This window comes from Setaria viridis, chromosome 6, assembly GCF_005286985.2.
Source record: "Setaria viridis chromosome 6, Setaria_viridis_v4.0, whole genome shotgun sequence".
NCBI classification, from domain to species: domain Eukaryota; kingdom Viridiplantae; phylum Streptophyta; class Magnoliopsida; order Poales; family Poaceae; genus Setaria; species Setaria viridis.
Genome location: NC_048268.2, coordinates 9,235,833 through 9,259,662, shown reverse-complemented (window position 1 = coordinate 9,259,662; position 23,830 = coordinate 9,235,833). Strand labels below are relative to the sequence as shown.

General features: G+C 46.3%; 2 protein-coding genes and 1 pseudogene across 5 annotated transcripts; 1 reads left to right on the top strand and 2 right to left on the bottom strand.

Annotated features, from left to right (window-relative positions):
- Positions 1 to 380: 380 nt before the first annotated feature.
- On the bottom strand, positions 381 to 7,740 carry LOC117861581 (uncharacterized). Of its 4 annotated transcripts, XM_072294400.1 has the most exons (16): positions 7,378 to 7,739; positions 6,608 to 6,689; positions 5,894 to 6,158; positions 5,684 to 5,769; positions 5,017 to 5,111; positions 4,259 to 4,407; positions 3,200 to 3,351; positions 2,891 to 3,009; positions 2,627 to 2,794; positions 2,465 to 2,532; positions 2,173 to 2,244; positions 1,847 to 1,984; positions 1,316 to 1,471; positions 1,167 to 1,219; positions 909 to 1,081; positions 381 to 826 (listed from the first exon to the last, which is right to left on the bottom strand). In XM_072294400.1, the coding sequence occupies exons 3-16, from the start codon at positions 5,997 to 5,999 to the stop codon at positions 757 to 759; spliced, it is 1,605 nt and encodes a 534-aa protein (XP_072150501.1). In that variant the 5' UTR covers positions 6,000 to 6,158; positions 6,608 to 6,689; positions 7,378 to 7,739; the 3' UTR covers positions 381 to 756. The 4 variants fall into 4 exon arrangements, 3 of the variants coding, with proteins under 3 accessions (XP_072150501.1, XP_072150503.1, XP_072150502.1); XR_011898441.1 differs by lacking the exon at positions 1,167 to 1,219 and having other exon boundaries at positions 909 to 1,097; positions 7,378 to 7,740; XM_072294402.1 differs by lacking the exons at positions 5,684 to 5,769; positions 5,894 to 6,158; positions 6,608 to 6,689; positions 7,378 to 7,739 and adding an exon at positions 5,444 to 5,520.
- Positions 7,741 to 14,576: 6,836 nt separating this feature from the next.
- LOC117861583 (F-box/LRR-repeat protein 25-like) lies at positions 14,577 to 16,525 on the top strand (annotated as a pseudogene).
- Positions 16,526 to 16,538: 13 nt separating this feature from the next.
- Positions 16,539 to 22,532, bottom strand: LOC117861580 (cysteine-rich receptor-like protein kinase 15). The gene is made up of 7 exons (XM_034745150.2): positions 21,506 to 22,532; positions 18,560 to 18,685; positions 18,131 to 18,282; positions 17,744 to 17,951; positions 17,418 to 17,655; positions 17,177 to 17,330; positions 16,539 to 17,090 (listed from the first exon to the last, which is right to left on the bottom strand). The coding sequence occupies exons 1-7, from the start codon at positions 22,377 to 22,379 to the stop codon at positions 16,719 to 16,721; spliced, it is 2,124 nt and encodes a 707-aa protein (XP_034601041.1). The 5' UTR covers positions 22,380 to 22,532; the 3' UTR covers positions 16,539 to 16,718.
- Between the last annotated feature and the right edge of the window lie 1,298 nt (positions 22,533 to 23,830).

The window sequence follows — 23,830 nt, the reverse complement described above, 5'->3', positions numbered from 1 at the left end:
TGTGCTTGGACGCCCAACGGTAAACGGTCCACCTAGCAAACACGCTTGATGAACCATTTCTTTTCTTTGCTCGAAGCAAGAGAGCTGCCCGACTACCCGTGCCGTCGTTGCAGTAAGCAGTAAACATCAGCCAACAGCCATTGGTACAAAACCTATGCAAACACTGAAACCAGAACAAAAACAACAAGAACAACCAGAACGGTAGAAGAAAATGAATAAAACGGGTCCAATTGTGAATTGTAAGCAATTGACGCGCCACAGGACCGAGAAAGAGACGACCTATGTCAGTGCGTGGCCGACAACAGGTGCCCTACAGAAGCAGCACCAAAGAGTCCTTCGGCTCCTGCTGAGATCCAGATCACTAATTACTTGGACCGAAATGTGCAAAACGAGTTACAATAATTATCACAGGTAAGTTACAGCGAGCGCACATATATTTCTGCGTTCCCTCAAACCTGTTTGAGCCGTCTGGTTGACTATATTACAAACTTTCTTTCCTAGCAAAAGAATAGACCTAACTGATTTAAAGAAAAGATTTCCTAGCAAAAGAATAGACCCAACTGATTTAAAGAAAAGATAAAGATATGTTGCCTATCTAACCCACTGACTAATCCTCCTCTGTTTTCTATAAATCAAACTGCTGAATACGCACCATCGACTTACACAACCACCACTATACTACAGTTCTCTTTATGTCAAGACAGTCTGCGTGTATGAAACGTGCTGCGTGCGTCTTATGGGAAGAGCGGTATAAAATTATTGACTTTTGTCATGATGCTTCAGTGTTCCAAAGATCTGCCTCAAGAACTGCTTCTCGCCACGGTATCTGTTCAAACAGGGCACGTTGGAATGATTATCACAGGTAAAATAGAGCGAACAATATAGTTCTGTGCTGATACGGTGCTTACATCTCAAATGACGAGATGCTCAGGCACATGATGCCAATTGCTATGTGAATGGGAACGGTCTGCTTAAACCGTGTTCTGTTCAAGAACACCCTCTCAGAGAAAACTGTGGTTAGAGCAGAAATGAGTAAAATGCCCCATCCTGCTGGCACGCAGCGCCGGAAGGAGAATGAGCCCTGGAAACAATGTCATCTGGTATTAACTTCTGTTAAAGAAGAGAACGTAGAGAGATCACAATATGAAATATGACCAATACTATACCTTGAAATAGTTTTTGATAAACATTGCAGAATATGTGATTCGTAGCAACATATCTTTACATACAGTCAAGGCCCAAATGAAGTTGATCAAGGAAAAATGCATTCAAGAAAAATTAGAATGCTATACTGTTGTCATTAGTCAAAGGATACTGATGCAATTAGCAGCAATTAACCCAAGAGCTCCAGCAGATTTAATCAGAACAACATTCAGAATTATGTAAATCACCGAGAAAAGAAGCAGCATATCATTTGACTGCTTAAGTTGGTTTTCATTTGCAACAGCATGAAGAAAAGCTTCAGATGTGCCTGAAAGCACAGATGAACATAATCAGCATATTTCATCTGCTCTGGAACCATGAACTAGCATTCCATGATAATTTATGATAAGATCACCCGGTTCTCAACTATATAAATGCATATAATAAACTAAGTTACTCATTCGTAATCGCATTTATGTAACCCAGTAATAGCTATCATATCGAGCAGGACCAACTAGGTCATTAAACTGTTGTCTATCTAATGTGCTATATGCATTAAAACTAAGACACGATTCAACATAAGTAAAGGCAACTATCAACTGTAGGACGGTGAAAAAAAAGAAATATACAATCATTAATTAACTTTATGAAATATATAATATAAACATGAAATAATCATAAAGTGGATGTAATGAATACAAACCATTCATTGCTAAGCTGATGATATAAAAACAATAGTAACGAAGAATAACTGGGGCTTCTCTATCACTGTGTCTGTCCCCATAGAGTAGTTTTAGAAGGGTATATGAATAACTTGGACCAAATGAAATGATCACCAAACCTGCACATTTAGAGAATAAGTTCACTGATTGTGGAGTTCTCAAAGGAAACAAGGACAATGAAGTCGATAACTAAAAGAACATTTTTAAGAAGAACGCAAGCAATCCGATTGATTGATTCTTACACAAGGTAAGGGCCGCGAGTAGATTAATGCTGGAAATACAAACATATCAGTGTCAAAATATGTACCTATTAGCATAATAAGCTTTAGAGCCCCAAGCAAAGAACCTTCAAGATTGGATATATTTAGGGGAGTTTCTCCTGTGGATAAAGGTCGTACAGGTAAATATAAAGCAAAAGATATGATAACAGTAGACTCCCAGTAAATTTTGTTTATATCATCCAGATGCTTAGTAGGCAAAACTTTATATAGGGCCTTCTTCAGATCATAGCCCATTCCAATAATGTGAGTGCAAGGCCAAATGCTAGAGGTAAAATAATAACATAGCTTTCATGAAAATTCAGGAGTACAAGAAAGAACCTGCCAATCGGGCAAATGTAGTATATGAACTCTCCTCAAATGGCAGGAAAACTATCCGAACAACCAGACTACCTGAAAAAAGGAAATAAAATCAATAGATATGTTCAATCCACTACAATACTAGCAAACAAAAGTAAATGAAAAAGAATATTGTGGGCACACTTGCCTAATTTATCCACAAGACCATATGCAGCCTGGTTGTATGGAGTATCAAATGACACAAGGACAAATTTCTCGCCTTCTTGGAGGATCAGTTTCCTGAAAGTCTGGCCTGTAAACAACATGCACATGTGCAATAACTGTTTATCGTAGTCCATCAGGTTCGATAACCTGACAATAATTTAGCATCAATAAGCAAATAGAAGTGGACTCGTGAGAAATCAAACCTAAAGATATAAAAAAATGCAAATACAGATTGAGACTAACCTTAATGGAAGGAGATCAGAAATTTTCATATCAGTAAATATAAGAAAATATGAACAATATCCAAAGAAAATGAAGGCCCCATAGACAACCTGGGACAAAGAAACAAGAACCAGCTTGTGCTGCGAGAAAATAAATTATTATTTTAGTGATGTATTGATCAATGAAAACAATAAGAAAAGAATCATTATTTTTCGAAGATGAGCTTTAAGGTAGTTCAAAATCACATTAAATTTTAACTAAAAAACAAGATTAAATTAGGCAACTAAATACAATAGATATTCAATAAAGTAAATGACTCATGACTATTACCACTTTAATATGTCCTTTTACAAGGATGAAAGTTGTTAAACAACGGAAGAGTGTAGCTGCCGGCTCAGCGTACACTCTTATGTTATAGTACTTCTTTTTCTGGGAAATAATATACAATGGTTCTGCCAGTAACTCCAGAATACAAGCAAATCCTGCCATTTAAAAAAAATATGTCAGCTCTTAACATATGAAAGAAGACAAGGTGTAACAGCATGTAAAGTGAAAGGGCAAGAGGTTTTCATGCACTATCTGTCCTCAAACCTTTTTGAGCTTCATGCATGTTTAATCTTTTTCACATATCAATTCTTGACACTGCAGAAGTCTAAGTAGATGGCTAACAATTAGGAGTCAGTATCAGGTTCCCTCTTTTGATCTGTTGAACAAGCAGGAAAACAGGCTGGGGCAACGTTAAACTGCCAGCTCAATGATTTCTACTAACTGAATAAGTGATTCATATCCCCCACAACCTTGATGCATCTTGATGGTAATCGTAAAATGTGCTGGAATCTTTGATGCAAGGCTCTAGGACAGAGATCCGGCCCTTGAGATATATCTAGGAGGAGATGCTTAGCTAAAAATATTTCTTTTTTTCTTTTTGGTTTTGAAAGAGAGCTTGGGGTAGACTGGTAGCGTGATTACAACCACAGCCGAGTAGCTCCCTAACACAAATGAGTGTCTGGTCCCTCCAGACTACACGGTGCACCATATGCTTAGCGAAATTAGCAAGTTCATCAGCTACCATATTACACTCTCTTATCATGACATGCTGCAACCTCTGGAAGAAGGCACATCAAAGCCATTATTTCCTTGAAAGAATATATATCTTCTGCTAGCAAGTGTGCAGAGCTAATAGAAGCATCAAACAATTAGATTCTAGATGTTGATTATGCGTTCAGCATATTAATTTGTCCCAGTTGATACAACTAAGGAACAGGTTCATTGGCATGAGATTTTATTCTCAAAGGAATATCAAAGATCAACTATTATGCTTAGCATGAATATAGAAAAGGTGAACACCAGAGCTTATAAGATAAATTTAGTGCATGCAAGATGACTTACCGATGATCAATATAGCTTTCGCATAGGGGTCAGATAGCTTCAATTTCTTTACACTTAGCACAAATAGGCTACCAATAGAAGTAATTACAATGGCAAATGGAACTACCATCCAAGCTACCTTTAGTACCGCTTCATCAGTCAACACATCACTGTAACATAAAGATAAACTTACCATTTTAGATACTATAAAAAAAGAAGATTTAATGAGTAGTGAAGATTAGAATATAACTAGGGATTTTTTGGTTGGATCCTATTTAAAGTATGATGTTAGTATCCCTTTTAACACAATCCACTTTTCTCCATTTACCATTCTCTGAAACTTCTAAAATGACAGAGGGCTCAATTTCTATGATTGCTTTATCTAGTCTCCGTTTTTCTTCACTCCTAAATAGCACTAACAAACAAGAGATTCATTTCTCTCATAAATAACACTAACAAACAAGAAAATTATTCATTTGAGCTTTCTTTTTCATACTCTCCATCCAGATTCCAAACAGAGTGCAAATGTTTCACATAAGAAATAGAAAACGCATCATATCAAATAGGAGTAACAATCTGATGTCCATACCAATTTGTCCATACTATGTATTGTGTTAGTATTAAGTGGTTGTGACAAGTGAAACATCTTGAAGCATAATTACCGTACTGTTGCTTAATCACAATAAATAGGTATGCCACACAGTTGAACATAAATAGATGAGCCTCACAATTGGGCCTAAATCGATTCATGAACTCCATATATAGATTCATCTTAATACCTCTGGGAATCATTACGCAAGCATGCACGCCGAAACCCCTCCCGGCTTAAAAATAAGATGCAGTTCATAAATAGAGGAAGCTGCAATGCGAATGCCTGCCAAAACAACAAGTAAATAAGTGAATATTTGTATTAGGTAATATAAATAAACAGAAGCATCCATGAATATAGAAAAGCTATTGGTTGAGTAATGAGTATGTTGCCATGACATTCTAGGTGTTTTGAATCATTGTTATTCTTGGTAACTCCATGAAGAAAACAGCATAGCTTACCTTAAACCGCCCAAGCAAATCATGATAATGTCTAACCATTTTGAAATTTGAACAGACCCCACACAGTCACCATGAGGACAGAACTACAATGTATCAACTCCTGAACTAGATCATCAACAAAATCCAAAGAATCTACGTTTGAGAATAAAACGCTACCTCTACCCAGCCACAAAGGGGGCCTGAAATTCAGACAGCGCGTGCACAAAATTCTAAGGTCCACATGAGAACTAACACCGTGGGTTGGAACCTGAAGACAAAATTCCACTATCAAACTGTAAAAATAACTTCACATCACGAGGATCCCCAAACGCAAGCGCTGCTTCCTGAGGCAACGGAAATCATAACCCTATTACAGTGGGTATAAAAGGACGAACAGAGCAGAGGAGAGATCCATACCGACACCGCGCCGTCGTCTGCGCCGAGCTGGCGCACGAACCAGATGTTGAACACGAATGGAATAACCCTTGAGAGGAACTGCGCAGCTGACACAAACAACACCGAGCATTAGATCCCCAAATCCCAGCATCCACACTAGTCAGTAACCACCCGGAGACTGATCGAGAAAAGCGGAGCAGAGGGGGCATGCATGGCCCGAGGCGCACTCACCAAAATTGTACTTGAAGACGCCCATCACGGCGGCTCCGGCCACCGCCGCAGGGGGCGCCGCGGCGGCGGGGACCCCTGCTCCAGCGAGAAGCGCCGCATCATCCATCCCACCGGCTTCTCGGCGGTTGCAGAGGGGAGTGCCCTGCGCCTGGCCCCCCGGTGCTTGCAGTTGTACCTCAAATCCTGATCTGGTCAGAGGCACTATGGCTGCAACTTGATTTTCAGTATGACTTGTTCTTGATCTGGCCGTAGCACCTAGCAAGCCCTGTTTAGAAAAATAACAACAGAGAACCCTAGTTATAACCAATATTCAGGGAATACTCCAGTTAAATTATAATATATCAAAGCAGCAGCTAGTAGTAGACATCATTCTTAATATTTTTATTTGGCCACATTGTTCAGGAAGATGTTGTTTAAGAAAAAATGGACCTAGCCTTGTAGGTTCACTGAATTAAAAAGGCACATTAAACGACAAGTGATAAACATGACAGATGCTTGGAGAGCCATTCAGAAATTTGACATATGCAACATGTCAAAACATGAAAACAGTGTTGGGTCTTAATCTTGCTCTTGCAAAACATGTCTGAATGAATAAGCAAAACAATTATCCTTATCTCTAGCTCTCATGCATAGTGCTCTGCATGCTATCCTTATCTATTTAAAAAAGTGCAACAGTTCACCAACGCACAAGTCATTAGCATACGGCTAACTTACCTTGTTGGCAGTATTGTCGGAAAGTCAATCAATCCCCTCGTACAACCCTTCACCAGATATAGCACAAGTGCTCTGGATGTACCTGTGTTCCAAGGAATAGCTTTATGTTAATACTTAGCATGCGTATATCTGTTAATTCCAAAATCTGGTAGCTCACAGATTCTGTAAAAACACAATTGCTAATAATTAAAATGGTGTCAAACCCTAGGATATAGCATTACATAGGATGTGAACTGCGAAAGCTACATACTACTACCAAGTAGTACCAGGGAACAGAGCATGAATTATAATTAACTAAAATACTTGATTACACAGAGCATGAATTACAGGGAGCATGCTAGAGCGTTCAGTGCTTTCAATAATGCAGAGAGGGCTGCTAATTGCTATGGTGTATTAGTTGGAAAAATAAATTTAGCATGGTGCATTTTCTGAAATGAAGTTACAGATTCAAGAGAACGAGGCCATGAATCAGTGAACCCTGATGCTCTGGAACAACAGGAACATAACCAAGACAAAAGCTCACAACAAGGAGTAGCAACATTCATGTTTCCAAGCTGTGCTGAAGCTTGAAGCGTTTCAAGACACAAGATCTAAAACATAACGATCTTCCATTCTTGAAAATCAAGATCGACATGCTAACTACAAGACCTCTCATCATTTCAAGATAAGAAATAGATGAATAAAGATGCTAAGTAGACCTCTCATCACGACCATGAGCAGCACAAACCCTAGACAATCTGAGTCTGAGATGAGGAAAGGGGAGAACTCACAAATCCAAGAAGGTGGAGGCGCCGTGGTGGATCCGGATTGCAGAGGAGGCAGCCGCGGGGGTGGTGTTGTATATCCGGATTGCAGAGGAGGCAAACGAGAGGCACCGGGGACGGCGGCGGCGGCTCCTGGACAGGGATGGGGACGTGAAGGGGCAGCAGCGCCTGGACGGGGACGGGGACGAGGACGCGGAGGAGAGGCGGCGCTTGGTCGGAGTGGACGACACGGCGCAGGTCTACTCCGTCGCGGTGACGGGGCTCGAGCCGGCGGCGCTCAGCTTCCCGTGGCCGCTCGAGGTGTACGGCTTCGTCGCGATGCGGGATCACTTGGACTTCAGAGGAACATCATCTTTTGCCACGCTAACCACGGAGGTAAGAATGTTGACGAATAGGCAGTTGTGATTTGTTTTTTACTTATATTTTAAGTCGCATGCAGTTCATTGACCGATTGGCGATTGTCCACTTTTATTTTTTTTTCTTTTTATTTACTCGCTGTCTCGCCATTTTTTAAGGGTGTCCCTCCCTATATATGACTGATCAAATCCAAGGGTGTTGGTGTTTCCTTAGATTGGTCTGTAATGCTCAGTTACCGCTCATGGTTTTAAGGGCTTAGAGCAACTCCAAGAGGCTGCTAATCTTACCCCTAATATCTTTTTTAGGGAAAAAGAGAGAAAAAATGAACTCCAACAATCCACCTAAACCTTCCCTAATTTTTTAGCGACGCTAAAAAACAGCCTGCCACCGCGTATATTTTAGCGTTGGTGTTCCTTCCCCAATCCTGATTCCCGCACGCCCGCGCGTCCCTTCCGATGAGCCCAATACGATGACGTGGCCTAGGTTTGAAATATTGGGGGCTATTTATTAGCGATCTGCTGTGGACTGATATGTTTTTGGGGAAAAAAATTTTTAGGAGAACCCCCAATACATAGTTTTGGGGAAGAATATTTTAGGATACTCTTGGAGTTGCTCTTAGGCAATAGAAGCATGCAAGTTTCTGCAGTGCATTTAATTTTACTTGTCATGCTGATCCTCTTCAGTTGGTTTTATTGCAATAATAACTGAGCACATTTATGAAGATTATTATATTCAATATGTATCTTCTTTGCAATTTAAAGTAAACCTCCTTATTGCTCTCATGACTTTAATGTCATGTTAGAGCAGGTAAAATGTCTAATGTGACATCTCTTTGTAGCTGGGTTTGGATTTGCCTTATCCCATTGATAAATTTCTGGTCTTGGAGTGTAAAGTACAGTTTGTGAGTTCAATGGGCCGAGCTATACAAGTGTATAAACTGACATAGCCCGCACTCCCGGGGTTTCTGCAGTCGCGTCTAGCTGCCCTCGCTGCCGCCCCTAACTCTCTTGTCGCCGCTGGGCCCGCCCGAGCCCGACTCCTCCGTCCGACAAAGCATCGAGGGGCCAAGTGCGGGGCACTCCCCTCTGCAACCGCTAAGAAGCCGGCGGGATGGATGATGCGGCGCTTCTCGCTGGAGTAGGGGTCCCCACCGCCGCGGCGCGCCTGCGGCGATGGCCGGAGCCCCCGTGATGGGCGTGTTCAAGTACAATTTCGGTGAGCGCACCTCGGGCCATGCATGCCCCCTCTGCTCCGCTTTTCTCGATCGGTCGCTGGGTGGTTACTGACTAGTGGATGCTGGGATTTTGGGATCTAATTCTCGATGTTGTTTGTGTCAGCTGCGCAGTACCTCTCGAGGGTTATTCCATTCGTGTTCAACATCTGGTTTGTGCGTCAACTCGACGCAAATGACGGCACGGTGTCGGTATGGATCTCTCCTCTGCTCTGTTCGTCCTTTTATACCCGTTGTAATAGGGCTACGATTTCCGTTGCCTCCGGAAGCAGCGCTTGCGTTTGGGGATCCTCGTGATGTGAAGTTATTTTTACAGTTTGATAGTGGAATTTCATCTTCAGGTTTCAACCCACGGTGTTAGTTCTCATGTGGACCTTAGAATTTCAGGCCCCTTTGTGGCTGGATAGAGGTAGCGTTTTATTCTCAAACGTAGATTCTTTGGATTTTGTTGATGATCTAGTTCAGGAATGGATACATTGTAGTTCTGTCCTCTTGGTGACTATGTGAGGTCTGTTAAAATTTAAAAATGGTTAGACATTATCATGATTTGCTTGGGTGGTTTAAGGTAAGCTATGCTGTTTTCTTCATGGAGTTACCAAGAATAACAATGATTCAAAACACCTAGAATGTCATGGCAACATACTCATTACTCAACCAATAGCTCTTCTATATTCATGGATGCTTCTGTTTATTTATATTACCTAATACAAATATTCACTTATTTACTTGTTGTTTTGGCAGGCATTCGCATTGCAGCTTCCTCTATTTATGAACTGCATCTTATTTTTAAGCCGGGAGGGGTTTCGGCGTGCATGCTTGCGTAATGATTTCCAGAGGTATTAAGATGAATCTATATATGGAGTTCATGAATCGATTTAGGCCCAATTGTGAGGCTCATCTATTTATGTTCAACTGTGTGGCATACCTATTTATTGTGATTAAGCAACAGTACGGTAATTATGCTTCAAGATGTTTCACTTGTCAACCACTTAATACTAATGCAATACAACTGTACAATTTCTACAATTTACTTTTTTTTTGAAGTATCATGCTTAATTGATTATCTTCTCCGGTTAAGTTTGTTGCAACCTTGAATACACTACGGAGATTCAAATATTCTACACACATCTCTTTTGAACTCTCTTTGTGGGGTAACATGATATGATTTGGTTCTATAGTTGGATCATTAAATTTGAGAACTCAAACTTGGACCGTGTAAAGTAGTTCAATTTATAAATAAAATAATCTTTTCTACTTATGCTGTTGTATTTCATATGGTCCTTTATTTTTGCAACAAACTTTTTACACGTATATTAGTTTTAATGAAGCAGAGCATACATGGTCCTTTATTTTTGCAACAAACTTTTTACACGTGTATTAGTTTTAATGAAGCAGAGCATACATGCATAGAGATGGCAATGGGTACCCGAAACCCAAGTACCCGACAGGTTTTGCCCGATAAGAAGGCGGGTATGAAAACAGATCTCTACCCGTGGGTACACTAATGGGCAGTATCATCTACCCATCAGGTAAGCGGGAGCGGGTACATACTACCCATACCTGTGGGTAAAATATACCCGTCTACAATATGTGATAAACTCGTAAACTTGCACATTAATAGTGAAGGATAACTTATTAATATTGATACATAACTAATAATTTCATGCTTTATTATACTATTAATTGGTTAAGAATTGTCATTTATCTTTTTTATGTACTCAAATTCGTTGATGTATGCGCTTTCTCATGTGCAATGTTCATGATTCTATTAGTTTACAGCGGGTATGTTATCGGGTACAAGTTACCCGACGACAGCTCTAGGCAAATTTTATCAAGAACCGAGAATCGAACCGAAAAAGTCGAGAACCGAACTGAATATACCGAGAACCGAAATCTTGGTTCCCTGTTCGGTTCCTATTTCCTTGGTTAACCAAACTAACCGAGGAACCGGCCCAACAAGGCCCACTTGACCCCGAGCTGAGCGTAACCCTAGCCGCATCCGTTCCTCACGCGGTTCTCCTCCAGACCTCCACCCGCACCGCATCCGTTCCTCAGGCCACGCCGCCTCCCGACTCCTCAACCTCACCCCATCACTCGTGCCGCCCCCTCCCTCCCGGCTCCTCAGCCTCACCTGCGCAACCGCACCGCCCCCTCCCGACCGGCGCCGCCACATCCACTGGCTGGCCTCCACTCGCTCTCCCTCGCCCACGCCGACGTCACCGACGAGGCGGTCCACGGTGTGCTCACCAGCTGCGGGGCGCTCGAGTCCCTCACCCTCAGGAGCTACCCCTTCCTCACCTCGGTGACCATCGGCAACGAGAGGCTGCGGGTCCTAGAGCTCCTCGGTCGCCCCGCCTTACACGAGCTCCGGGTTGCCACGCCGGCGCTCGAGTCGTTCGCCTTCCACGACCGGGTCTACTTTAGCGAGGCCGATGACTACGCCATTCCCATCGAACTGGGTGACAAGCCGACGACACCACCATGACCATGCCAAGCCGCCGCCGGCGGCCATAGCATTGATTTTTTTGGAAGCCGGAGTTGGTCGGTTTGTTCGGTTCGGAATCGGAACCGAACTGAACTAACTAAAACCGAACTTCGTCAGTACCGATTTTTTGGAAGAACCGATCGGTACCGACTTTCCTAGGAACCGAAGTACCGAAGAACCGAGGAATCGGTTCGGTTCAGTTCAATAATACCGAATGCCTAGGGCTACCCGACGGGTAAAAAAACCCGCACAAGTGCGGGTATGGGTAAGAACTTGTACCCGCATGCGGGTATGGGTTTTTTAGCGGGTAGAATTAGAGTTGGCGGGTGCGGGTATGGAATGGCACTACCCAGCGGGTATCTACCCGTTGCCATCTCTATACATGCAGTACTTGTCCTTGGTGTTAACTGGTCCTAGCTGTGCAGTAGTAGCGTGCGATATTATGAACTTTGAGATTGAACTAAAAAGTCAAGAGTAGTAGGAAGTCTGAATACAAAATCCTAAGCTTCCTGGTCATTGAGCATAACTGTATTATTGCTAGGTCTTCATATGGTAAACTTTATAGAGAGATGCACACCAACAAATATTGCACATCAGAGCTGTTGTTCTCTCAGCTTAGAGATGCAGTGGAGGCAACAGTTGATGTCAAAGTTGTGGAAGGGTCATGGTGTCTGGATTTCTGCCCACGGCTTGTTGCTCGCACTAAAAGTTTCCCTGATGCTGGAATTGTTGCATTTGATCATCGAGGAAGCATAGTGATGAGTGATGAAGGCACGATCCAACTTTCTCGATCAGTCGTCACCGTGGAATCAGATGGTGAGCTCCAACTTATTGTAGAGGCTCGAGAACCTGGTAGCAGTGCAGTTGTTGTCAGTGATACAATGAGGCTTACTCCAAAAAGAATGGGTACAACTGATGAATATTTTAGCATTGGGTTCTGTAATATGGAGGTCTGCGTGTCTTGGTCACTTCTCTTACCGTTTCTCTAAGATAATCCACAAGATTCCTCTGGCAGTAGTTGAGAATTCATCTAAGCTTATTATCTACAACGTTCCTATGATAGAAGTGATGAGTTATGACCCTTGTAATGCAGTTTATTCAGTGCTAGCTGCCTAGCTACTGCTTGTAGTTTATAATCAACATGACTTGAACATTCTGTCCCTTTGCATTTTCCTAACAACGGCTTTGAGTACTGTGCATGGTGAAGTTTTTGCTATATTATCCTTATGTTACTGATGTTGCTCACAGACCAGCTTATCATCGCCTTTACGTCTAAAAGATGCTCTATTGAAAACAATTTAGACAAAGCAATGGCAACATCTTTGACCTTCAACTTGTTTTACACTGAAAACTTCTAACCATGAGCCTGGTTTGGTCATTTCTCCCACAATTTTTAACACACCTGTATGACCGCAGTTTTTTTTCTTTATTTAAGAAAATATTTAAATTATAGTGACCATAAGTATCTACTCCCTCCGTTTTGTTTGGCATGGCTCCACTCTGGAAGTCCAGCAACTCCACCAACAAATCCAGCCAAACACCCCAACTCCAAAACTCCATGGAGCAGCCAACTCCATGGAGCTGTAGTGCAAATGGAACTCTAACAACCTCTTTTGAACCTCCTTGTGGAGTTGGTGGGTAATTACCCACCAATGCCACTGGTTACACAAAAAAATGGTTCATTCTATTCTCCCGAGGCCCCACTCACCGCCCCAACCCCTCCCATCGCCACCCCGCCCCACTCACCGAGCTCCGCCCGTCTCCGCCCAAGCCCCACCGCCCGTCACCGCCCAAGCTGCCTCGCCGCCTGTCGCCTCCTAAGCCCAAGCCCCGCCCCCGTTGCTGCCCAGCGCCGCTCCTTGTCGCCACCCAAGCCGTCCCGCCGCCTATGGCCACCCGTCGCCCAAGCCCCGCCCCCGTCGCCGCCTAGCGCCGCCCCCGTCGCAACCCCCCACCGTCGGAGATCCTCTGCCGGCCGCCGCCGGAGATCCGCCTACGGCCGCAGCCCCCCGCCGCGCCCTTCCCACCCGACCCCGAGGCCGCCCAGCGCCGCCCCCGTCGCAGCCCCCTACCACCGGAGATCCTTTGCCGACGGCCGCCGGAGATCCGCCGACGGCCGCAGCCCCCCGCTGCGTCCTTCCCACCCGACCCTGAGGTCGCACCCTAGCCCGGCGTCGCCATTCGCGTCCGGCCTCACGGGCCGCCTCTTCGGCGGCCACCATGCAGCCGCCCACTCCGCATCGTGACGGGCCTCGGGAAGCCAGGATGCGCCTGGCGATGCTCCCGTCGTCGAGCATCCTGACCCTGTGGATGCGCCTGACGACGCGCCAGCCGAGGCCAATCCAGCCGTGGGACATCGGCGCGTGATGAGGCTGTCGCGGTCGTTGGCGCCGGCGACGGGCGCCCGGCAAAGCGGGAAGGTGCCACGGTCCTAGAGCCACGGCGCGACGCAGGTCGATGATGCCCTCCAGCGTGGCGGCGGGGGTGCCGCAACGGGTGCAGTCGGCGACGGGTTCGCCCTGAGCGTGGGGTCCATGGAGGCGGTTGCACGTGAAGCACCAGAAAGACGCCTCCATGCCGCTGGTCCCAGGCATCGTCATCAATGCCACGCGACTGTTATCTGGTGATGTAGCAGCGAAGGATTAACGTTTGTCCCAGCAGCCAAGCTCAACATCTGTCGGTATCGGATAGAGAGGATGAAGAAGATGGGATAGAGAGGATGACAAGTAGGGTCTAAATTGGGGGACAACAATGACAATTCATACTGAAATCGGTTTTTTTTGAGCTAAGAGCATTCATCTAGCCAAACACCCCATTTTAGTTCTGGAGTTTTGGAGTGGAGCTGGCTCCACCTGGAGTTCTGGAGTGGAGCAGCTCCACTCAGAGCTGGAGTCATGCCAAACAGGGCCTAAGTATATGATGCCGCTGACCTTTTTCATTTGTTTGACTATTCATCTTTTTTACAAATATTTTTGCAAATAGATAAACCTACGAGTTAAATCTAAAGTACATTTGACAATAGATATAACGATACACATTTTACTTTCGTTAACTAACTCGTTCAATAGATATTAGTGGTTAAAATTGAAGTAAAAAGTCAACAACGTTATATATTTAAGAACGGAGGGAGTATTTATTTTCTAAAGCTGTGTAGCTATACATAGGTGGTACTTGTTTGTCTCCTTAAATATGCATCCGTTTTCATGATAGACAGACATTTCACCGTTTCACAAGTGGAACTTGTTGAAGTAGCAGTGCTTAAGAAATCGGTAGATGTTTCAGTTTCCAACTTGATCTGAACTAAAATAATTTTAGGAGGTTTTCGAGTCAAAATAAGAACCAGGTCAACGAAGCACCGCCCCGGTCGGCCAACTCCCGTTCTCCAGCACAGGAATGGGTTCTCCGGCACAGGAACGGATTCCCACGTCTCGCGTAATTTTGCCCGCCCATTCAGCTCCCCTCAACGGAAGTCCGTTTACCCGATCCCCATTGCCGAATCGGCTCCGCTCCCAGACCCTACCAATCCCCCGCACCGTCTCCACTCCGCCGCCGGCCCACCAGCTCCACACCGTCTCCGGCCTCCTCCATGCACGGTCTCCATCCAACCTCCTCTCATCTTCTCCGGTCTCCATGCACGGTGAGGCGCACACTGGAGATGGCGGCGGGGGTCGCGTGCGACTTGTGCCGCGAGGACCAGCTGGAAATGGAATGCTGCCGCGGGGGCCTCCTCCCCCGCTCCACCGGGCTCCCGGACCTCGTCCCGGATGGCGAGGAGGACCGCATCAGCGCCCTGCCTGACGACATGCTCCTCCATATCCTCGTGCGCCTTGGCTGTGCCCGCGCCGCCGCGCACACGGGCCTGCTCGTGCGCCGGTGGCGCGGACTCTGGGCACGCCTCCCCAAGCTCACCTTCCACCGCATCTCACCTGACCCGCTCGACGCGGCGCTCGCCATGGTCGCCCGCCTCGCGCCGTCGCTCCTCGACATCCATTTCTTCAACCACCACATGCTCGAACCGGCACGCGTCTCCTCGTTGCTCCGCGCCGCGGCAGCTCTGGCGCCGGCAGAGTTTGTGTTCTACGTCAGCGGGGGCTTACCAGTTACCACCTGGTTCCGTCGAGCTACCCTGCTTCGACCGCACCGCCTAAATCAAGCTAGACTTGTACTACGTCGGTTTCACGCTGCCGCCCGCAGGAGGCTTCCCGGCACTCGAGAGCCTCCACATGGAGAACTGCCACATCGACATCACCGACATGCTCACCCGCTGCCCTCTCCTGAAGAAGCTTTGGGTTCTTGATTGAAATTTGGACTCCGTCATGCTCCACTTGGAAGCCCTCGAGGAGCTAGCTGTGTATGCCAATAGGCAGATTAGGCATATCAACATTGTGGCCCCTGCACTGAAGAAGCTGTATCTAGATGCCCATTGCGGTATCCACAAGAAGTTCACCTTGTCATTCTCGGCACCAGCAGTGGAGGATCTAACATTGAAGCGCGAGTGTCGGGCGATAAGTTACAGGTTTGGTGTCATATGGCGCATGTGGAGCCTGACCTTTAGCACATGTTTGCAACCCCTTGGGCATACTCAGCTGGCCAACAACAGCGAAAGTATGTATCTGCATCCGCTGCACCGCCCTCGTGGCGTCCTGTCACTGAACTTAGAGACCAATGTGCGTCTACTAGTCTCTTGCTCATTACCCCTGCTGCAATGGACTAAAGTAATTTGAATTTCACTGCGTTCTTCCAAAATGTTGTGCAGGTTTTGTCAGGAGATGCAGCCATGACCTTTGAGCAAGAGATTACCGGTTTCAGGTTACCGACTTTTCTGTTTTAGAGCTGGATGTCACACAAAGTGGGCATGTTTATGGAGCAATCGTCCTGCATCTTCTTGGCCTTTGTACCTCCATACAAAGGCTTAAGGTGACGCTAGTTCAAAGATCAGACATATATATTATAATGAGGGTCCATTGTAGCTAGCTTGTTCTTAGTTATGGATGCAAAATAATTTCATTTCCTTTATTCTTGATTGGTCCAAGTAGATGATGGATTACAATCCATTATTGTGTATGAATGGTGACGAGATTATACAGGACAGAATGATCGATATAAGCCCTCTGATCAAATGAGATACATAACCTTTACTCTTACTCTGTGATCTAAATTTTTCGTTACATGCTACATATGCTTTAAGATACATGAAAATGAATAATTAATTATAGGCAAAATAATCGAGCCCAGCTATAGCGGCTTGTGCTGCGCACTCTGTGCTACACATATCTATCTCGGCTGAAGCTCTGAGATCGACATCTCATTCTCTGAAACCGAGGTTGTCGAGTACTGTTTACCGTTAATCAGCGGCACGCCATCAGAGATCTTGACACTGGATCTTGATGGGTGATCTGATTCAGTGAAGCCGGAGCTGAAGACGAAGGCTGGCCTAGACGGGGCACGCCTGTCATCAGACGTGGAGGTCGGGCTGCTGAGCATAAGCACCACTGCAGAGGCGTCTGGTCGGTCCGCTGGGTTCTCCTGGACACATAGGAGACCGATCTCTATGCAGTTGAGTACCTCGCTTTCCGGGTACCCTGACTCGACCAGCGATGGGTCTACCACATCCACCATGGAACCAGCTCTCCACTTGTCCCATACCTGCACAGATGATCGATCGTTGTACATTTATGTGAAACAAATGTGACATGGGAATATCCTTACGGCATTATTGTCCATACACTTACATGGCCCAGAACAGATATGGAGTCTGAAGTGTCGTTGTATGCGCTGTTGTTCTTTCGCCCGGTCACAATTTCCAGGACTATGACCCCGAAGCTGAATATGTCTGACTTGGTTGAAACATGCCCCCAATAGGCATACTCTGGGGACATGTACCCGCTGCATGCATCAATGACGTGCAATAAGGACTCACTAATAATTAAGCAAGGGTATTGCCAGAATTTACAGGTTGCTATTGGTACTTACAGTGTTCCAACAGGTCGTCTTGTTATATCTCTTGTTTGGTCTCCACCGAAAGCCCTGGCAATGCCAAAATCTGAAATTTTGGGGTTCATATTTGCATCAAGCAATACATTGCTTGGCTTTAGATCTCTGTGAATGACCTTCAAGCGTGACTCCTCGTGGAGATAGAGAAGTCCTCGTGCGATACCGCAGATGATGGAAAACCTATTGCTCCAGTCGAGCTGTTGCCGTCTCACAGGATCTGCACACACACAACGAGGAAGAAATATAGAAAGATGAATTTGTGAGAGATCTCTTATTTTGAATTTGAGCAGTAGTTTGATGGATACCAGAAAGGAAAGTATCTAGGCTTCTATTGGGCATGTACTCGTAGATGACCAGCTTCTCTTCTTGCAGGGACACTCCCAGGAGCTGCACCAGGTTCCTATGCTTGAGCTTGGCAGCCAGCACGAGCTCGTTCTTAAGCTCTTGGAATCCCTGTGAGGAGTCCTGTGAAAGCCTTTTCACAGCTATCTCTTCCCCGTCCTGTAATGTACCCTGCACAACACAGAGGACCTGCTGTTACCTTATGTTCGACTAACCACTCGTATATTTAATTGCACCTTTTAGTTAGTTTAGAATTAACAGCCTGGTAATTCACGATAATTGTTTTCCATGACTTAATGTACCCAGTATATATATTACAACTTTATTTATTTATATAGATGAAAATGTACCTTGAACACTTCTCCAAAACCTCCCTCTCCAAGTTTGTTTTCTTCCGAGAAATTGTTTGTTGCAGCTCTTAACACCACTAGATTGAGTTGCTCGGGCTCAACATATTCGATGTCGTCTTCTTTGATACTACCGTTGTCTCTCATAAAAAAACCTGCATAACGAAAAGATGAACTTAATTGCGGTGAAAGACTGACATTGTTAAGTGGAATCTGGTTAGCTCGTTTTTTAGAAGTAAGCATCTTGAATAGACAAGGTCAATGCCAAATATAAACTTTGTGAAATGGGGTTCAAAGACTTTTTAATTACAAGCTATGTAAGCACAAAATCCTTTCCAGTTGTAAAGACTTTTCCCATCTAAATATACTTCATAGCACTGAGTTGACGAACCGCGCTGGCAGAAGCAGAACTTACTGAAAGTAAGGGCATACCTTGTTGTGTTTTCTTCTGGTTGACCTTTCTCCTGTACAGGAAAACACCAACGATGACGACTGCGGTGAGCACCGTTCCAACAGGGATGGCGACGGCGAGGGCCGTCACATCAACCCGTTTTTTTTCTGCGTTTGAGGCAACCCGTTAGTCACCTAGTGCTTGTTTTTCTCCATACTGCCCTATTTTTCTTCTGGTTGACCTCTACGAGTGCTAATCAGTTAAACCAAAAATTCTAATCTACAATAGGAAACAGCAGACGACACAATTTGTTGCCTTTGCTTCAACGTCGACATATCCTACACTCCGACTGCCCTAATTTTCAGGACACCTCCAGTAGTACTGCCACAGGGATTCTGCAAATTGTATCGACGGCACACGCACATAAGGTCTTTCACTCAGCGACTTAAGTGTGAAGTATCCAGCGTTAATGACTACTTCCTCCGTTTCAAAATGTAGATCATTTTGGCTTTCTAGGTACATATATTTTGATATGTATGTAGACATAATCATATATTTAGGTGTATTGCAAAATCTATGCATCAAGAAAAGCTAAAACGACCTGCATTTTGGAACGGAGGGAGCAGTAGCAAACTACCTGAGTGTTCGTTATGTGAGTCAATGGAGGCTCAGCTCGCATGATAGAAGATGCCTGCTATATTATTTTCTCATGCACTTATGGAATCACAGATAATAGCAATTGATATGGCTTCGACAGATTGGACTGAGATTTTTATTATCTTTAGACAACTTAACTGATATATATAAAGTGAAGTGCTAGGTGAGTTATAGTTTTGTTTTAACCAAACTATCTTAAAGTTGATCAAATTTGTAGAGAATGGTATCAATATTTACAACACCAATTGCCGATACTCTTCTCCAGTGGCGGAGCCAGGGGGCTGGCAGCAGGGGCCATGGCCCCCCTTTTATCATGAGAGAATAACATTTTTTACCCTTACATAGCTTTGATGCATGATGGGCTTAAGCATGAAGTAGCAGCTGGATAGATCTTCTCAGCTTGTCTAGCTAATTTTCTATTACTATGTCTATACATGAAGGCGAGATCAAAGCTAATTCTTAGCAGATTGTACTGGATTCTAATTTTCCTGCTGCAACAAATTCATAACTAGGTGAAAAAATAATTATCCATCCTTAATTTGACCTCAATTAGGTTCATAATACATAAACAAATACACTTATTAACGAGCAATAAAGACACGAGGAGCACTATAAGCAAAATAAAAAAGAAGTTGTTTTTTCTAAATTTAGTGCATATATGATATTTTGACGAACATGTTTGGTTGGCCCCCCTATATATAATTCCTGGCTCCGCCATTGCTCTTCCCGATGATCAAATATAATATGTTTCACTTGTTACATCTAGCATGCAATTTCCTTTTGATAACTTTTGGATATAGCACTACGGGAAATCTTGAATTTGCCGAGTGTAATTATTTCGCCGAGTGTATTATTTCGGGCACTCGGCGAAGGACCGGTTTGCCGAGTGCAATACCAAAAACACTCGGCAAACATAATACACTCGGCGAAGGACCGGTTTGCCGAGTGCCACCACAAAAACACTCGGCAAACACCCACGAGGCACTCGGCAAAGATGGACACTCGGCAAACTGCCGAGCACGTGACTTCCCCGTGCCGCCGCCGTCGCGACTGTGTGATGGACGTTAGGCTTTGCCGAGTGTCTACGGGGGGCACTCGGCAAAGCCACTAGTTTGCCGAGTGTCGTGATGGGACACTCGGCAAAGTGGTGAGTATGCCGAGTGCTAGGGGGCACACTCGGCATACTATTGGGTTTGCCGAGTGTCTTTTGACAAACTCGGCAAAAGTAAATTTTTTTCCCTCCTCCACCCTCCAAACTTTTTACACTCCACATGTATGGCATTTGGCACTGCATGGTAGAAGGTGGACTATTTTTTGACCTGTTTGCTATATTTAATCAATTAATTTCATTTAGTGTAATTTTTTGATTTACGTCAAATTTGAACTGCAGGTGGTTGGAATAATGGAATAATATGAGTGGAAAAATCATATTCATGTTAGTGAGTCCAAATTGAGGTCTCACCCAGAAAATGAAAAGAAATTTCGAACATTTTGCTAAGGAAACACGACTACGAACGTGTGGTCAAATGATTGTTTAATTCTCAAAAATACAAACGAATTATGGATTATTTCGTGCTTATGTTGAACTATACCTGTGGTGTTTATGAATTATGCCTGTGGTTGTGAATTATCCATATGGTTGTTTATTACAAATGCCTGTGATATGTGTATTGTGAATTGGGAGGGGTCCGTTATACGTGGCAAAATGTCGAAAGGGGGGGGGGTTCTGGTCACTTTGCCGAGTGTAACACTCGGCAAAGAGGGGCCTTTGCCGAGTGTTTGTCCGAAGGCTTGTTTGCCGAGTGCTAGGGACAAGGCACTCGGCAAACAAGGGGTCTTTGCCGAGTGCCAGGCGGGAGGCACTCGGCAAAGGCCCTAATTCCCGGCCACGCGGGCAGGGGTCTTTGCCGAGTGGCCCCCCTAACACTCGGCAAAGGGACCGTGTTTGCCGAGTGTCAGGCGCGCGACACTCGGCAAACTCCCGGTCTTTGCCGAGTGTTGGCACTCGGCAAAGACCCGGTGTTTGCCGAGTGCCTCCCGTCTGGCACTCGGCAAACCCGCCGTTACCCCGACGCCGTCAGCGCGCATTTCGCCGAGTACATTTTTTCGCCGAGTGTTTATGGCCGTCGGCAAAATGTTTGCCGAGTGTTCGAGTTTTGACACTCGGCAAACTAGTCTTTACCGACACAAAATTTGCCGTGTGCTCTTTGCCGAGTGTTACACTCGGCAAAACCTTTGCCGAGTGCCCCGGGCACTCGGCAAAGCTTCTGTTTCCCGTAGTGTAGGACATACTCCGTAGGTAGTATATATGATGCAGCGGTACAGTTTACCTTGCCTTTCTCCGATGAAGATCGACGGAGCTGGCGCTAAAAGTGGTGGTCCGTCGAGGGCCAGATTGTAGTAGGGGTATATCTCCATGCGCAGATAGCAGTTGTAGCCGAACACCACCCCGCCCTGGCGACCAGAGCAGCAGCTCGTCAGCTTCCCCACTGAGTCCTGCAGGCACTTGTCGCACTCCGCCGCCGTCCGATCCCTCATGCACTGCATCAGGCCGTATATGGTGCCATTGGGGGCACCGGGATCGTACACGGCCGCCCCTGTTGCGAACATCGGCGCCGGCGACGACAACGTGTTGGAGCCGTTGACGACGCGCACGGTGAGGTTGTTCATGAGCGTGTTGAAAGCTCTCTCGAAGGCAACCTTGTCGGACGCCTCGGCCCTGTTTTGCATCGGGTACCGGTACGCGTCCTCGGAGGCGGTAGACGCGTTGGTGTCGGCGAAGCTGACGAAGCAGAACATCGGCGCCGGAACGTTTGAGCCGGAGCCATCGTCGTACCAGATGCCGGCGCGACGGCTGCTGTTGCAGGGACTCCGCCGGATGCTCAGCGCGGCGTCCCGGAGGTACGTGGCGCAGTTCGACGGCGTGGTGTCGCCACGGCAGAGCCCCCGGACGAAGGCGCGGTCGGTGCCGTTGCCCTGAGACAGGGAGGCGAACCCCGTCGGCGATGCGGCCGACGGGAGGGCATCAAGTAGCGCGACAACGTTGGACCAGAACGTGCTGGTGGAGGAGGACGACGCTGAGCAGTTGACCACCGTGAATTGGTTGTTCTGGGATGTCACAACGTTGGAGAGGCTCGCCACCACCATGGCAAGGAGGAGCAGGCGGCCTCGGCCATGGCGGTGGACGGATGGTGATGACGGCATAGTTGGTGTCCCGAGGAGGTGACCTAGCTAAGCGACACTTTGAAGGATCATCGCAGGAATCTCGATCGTCTTCACATTTGGGTGATGTGCTGTGACACTGTGAGGCCGGTGGATGACAGACCAGAAGCCGCACAGCGTAGAGTCCGCAAATATTGTTTCTTGTTGGCTGCTATGTAGTTGTCCACGAATTCAGTCAATGCATTGTCCTCGTGCAACAGGTGGTTGATGGCACAGCTGTCTTGACTTTTCGGTGAACGTATGGAAAAATATCTTTCTTTCCCGTGAACGTATGGGAAATATCTTCATTCTTAATGTGTCTGGACTCTATTTTCATTTATTAATTGTTTAACCACTATCCCAACTCTTTATGAAAACCGTTCTAGTTAAATTTGGAATCTTTACCTAGCAAGTAACGTTTCTGCCTGGATTTTTCATCCGTCAGGCTATTTTTCAAAAAACCTCCTGACATTTCGTGATATCAACCCGCAGTCCAATTCTGAGTATAGGGGGGCTCGAGTGGAAAAAATAGGAAAACGAGGGATTAAAGCGAAAAGAGTTCCGCTCCCTCGTTCCCCTCCCCTCCCTCGGGGGATCGAGATCCGCCGTACTCCGTCCGGCTCCGGTCCCGTCCCTCGGGGGATCTAGACGCCGCCGCTCCGTCCGGCCCTCCACCCAGCTCCCTCGTTCCCCTCCCCTTCCTCCGCCGCCCTCCCTCTGGGGATCTAGCCGCCGCCGCTCCGTCCGGCCCTCCACCCAATGTCCACCGACGACCTCCCGCCATCCTCCGACATCGACGTCATCATCCTCCGTCGACTTCCCGCCGCCGCTCCGTCCGGATCCGGGGCCTGCGGTTGGTTCCCACCTTCGCCCTCCTCCCCATGTCCATCGACGACCTCCCCCCGTCCTCCGACATCGACGCCATCATCCTCCGTCGACATCCCGCCGCTGTTCCGTCCAGATCCGGGGCCTGCGGCCGTTTCCCACCTTCGCCCTCCACCCCATGTCCACCGACGACCTTCCGCCATCCTCCGACATCGACGCCATCATCATCTTCAGGGACCCGCGCGATGCCGACCGTGTCGACCCGGTAATGGCCAGCGCATCCTCGAGGCGGCAGCGAAGCGGGCAGCGATTGGAGTGGAGGCTAGACTGCCATGAGAGCTCGCTTCCGATTCGAATCGGAATCGAGGCTGAGTCGGGGCCAGACTGCTAGGAGAGTTCGCTGCTGAACGTCGGAATCAAGGCCGACTTGGATCGGAATTGAGGTTGCGTTCTTGCCTGTATACATAGCTGCAGGGTTGGGCATCTTCGACGTGTTTGTGCCAGACTGCCAGGAGCCCAGGTCCTCCTCGTTGTTGAGAAACTGCTCTGCAACACGCGCATAGATCACCTCCATCGATGCCAACAGCTCGTGTGCCCTAGCGTGTTTGGCTTCTTACTCTACTTCCACA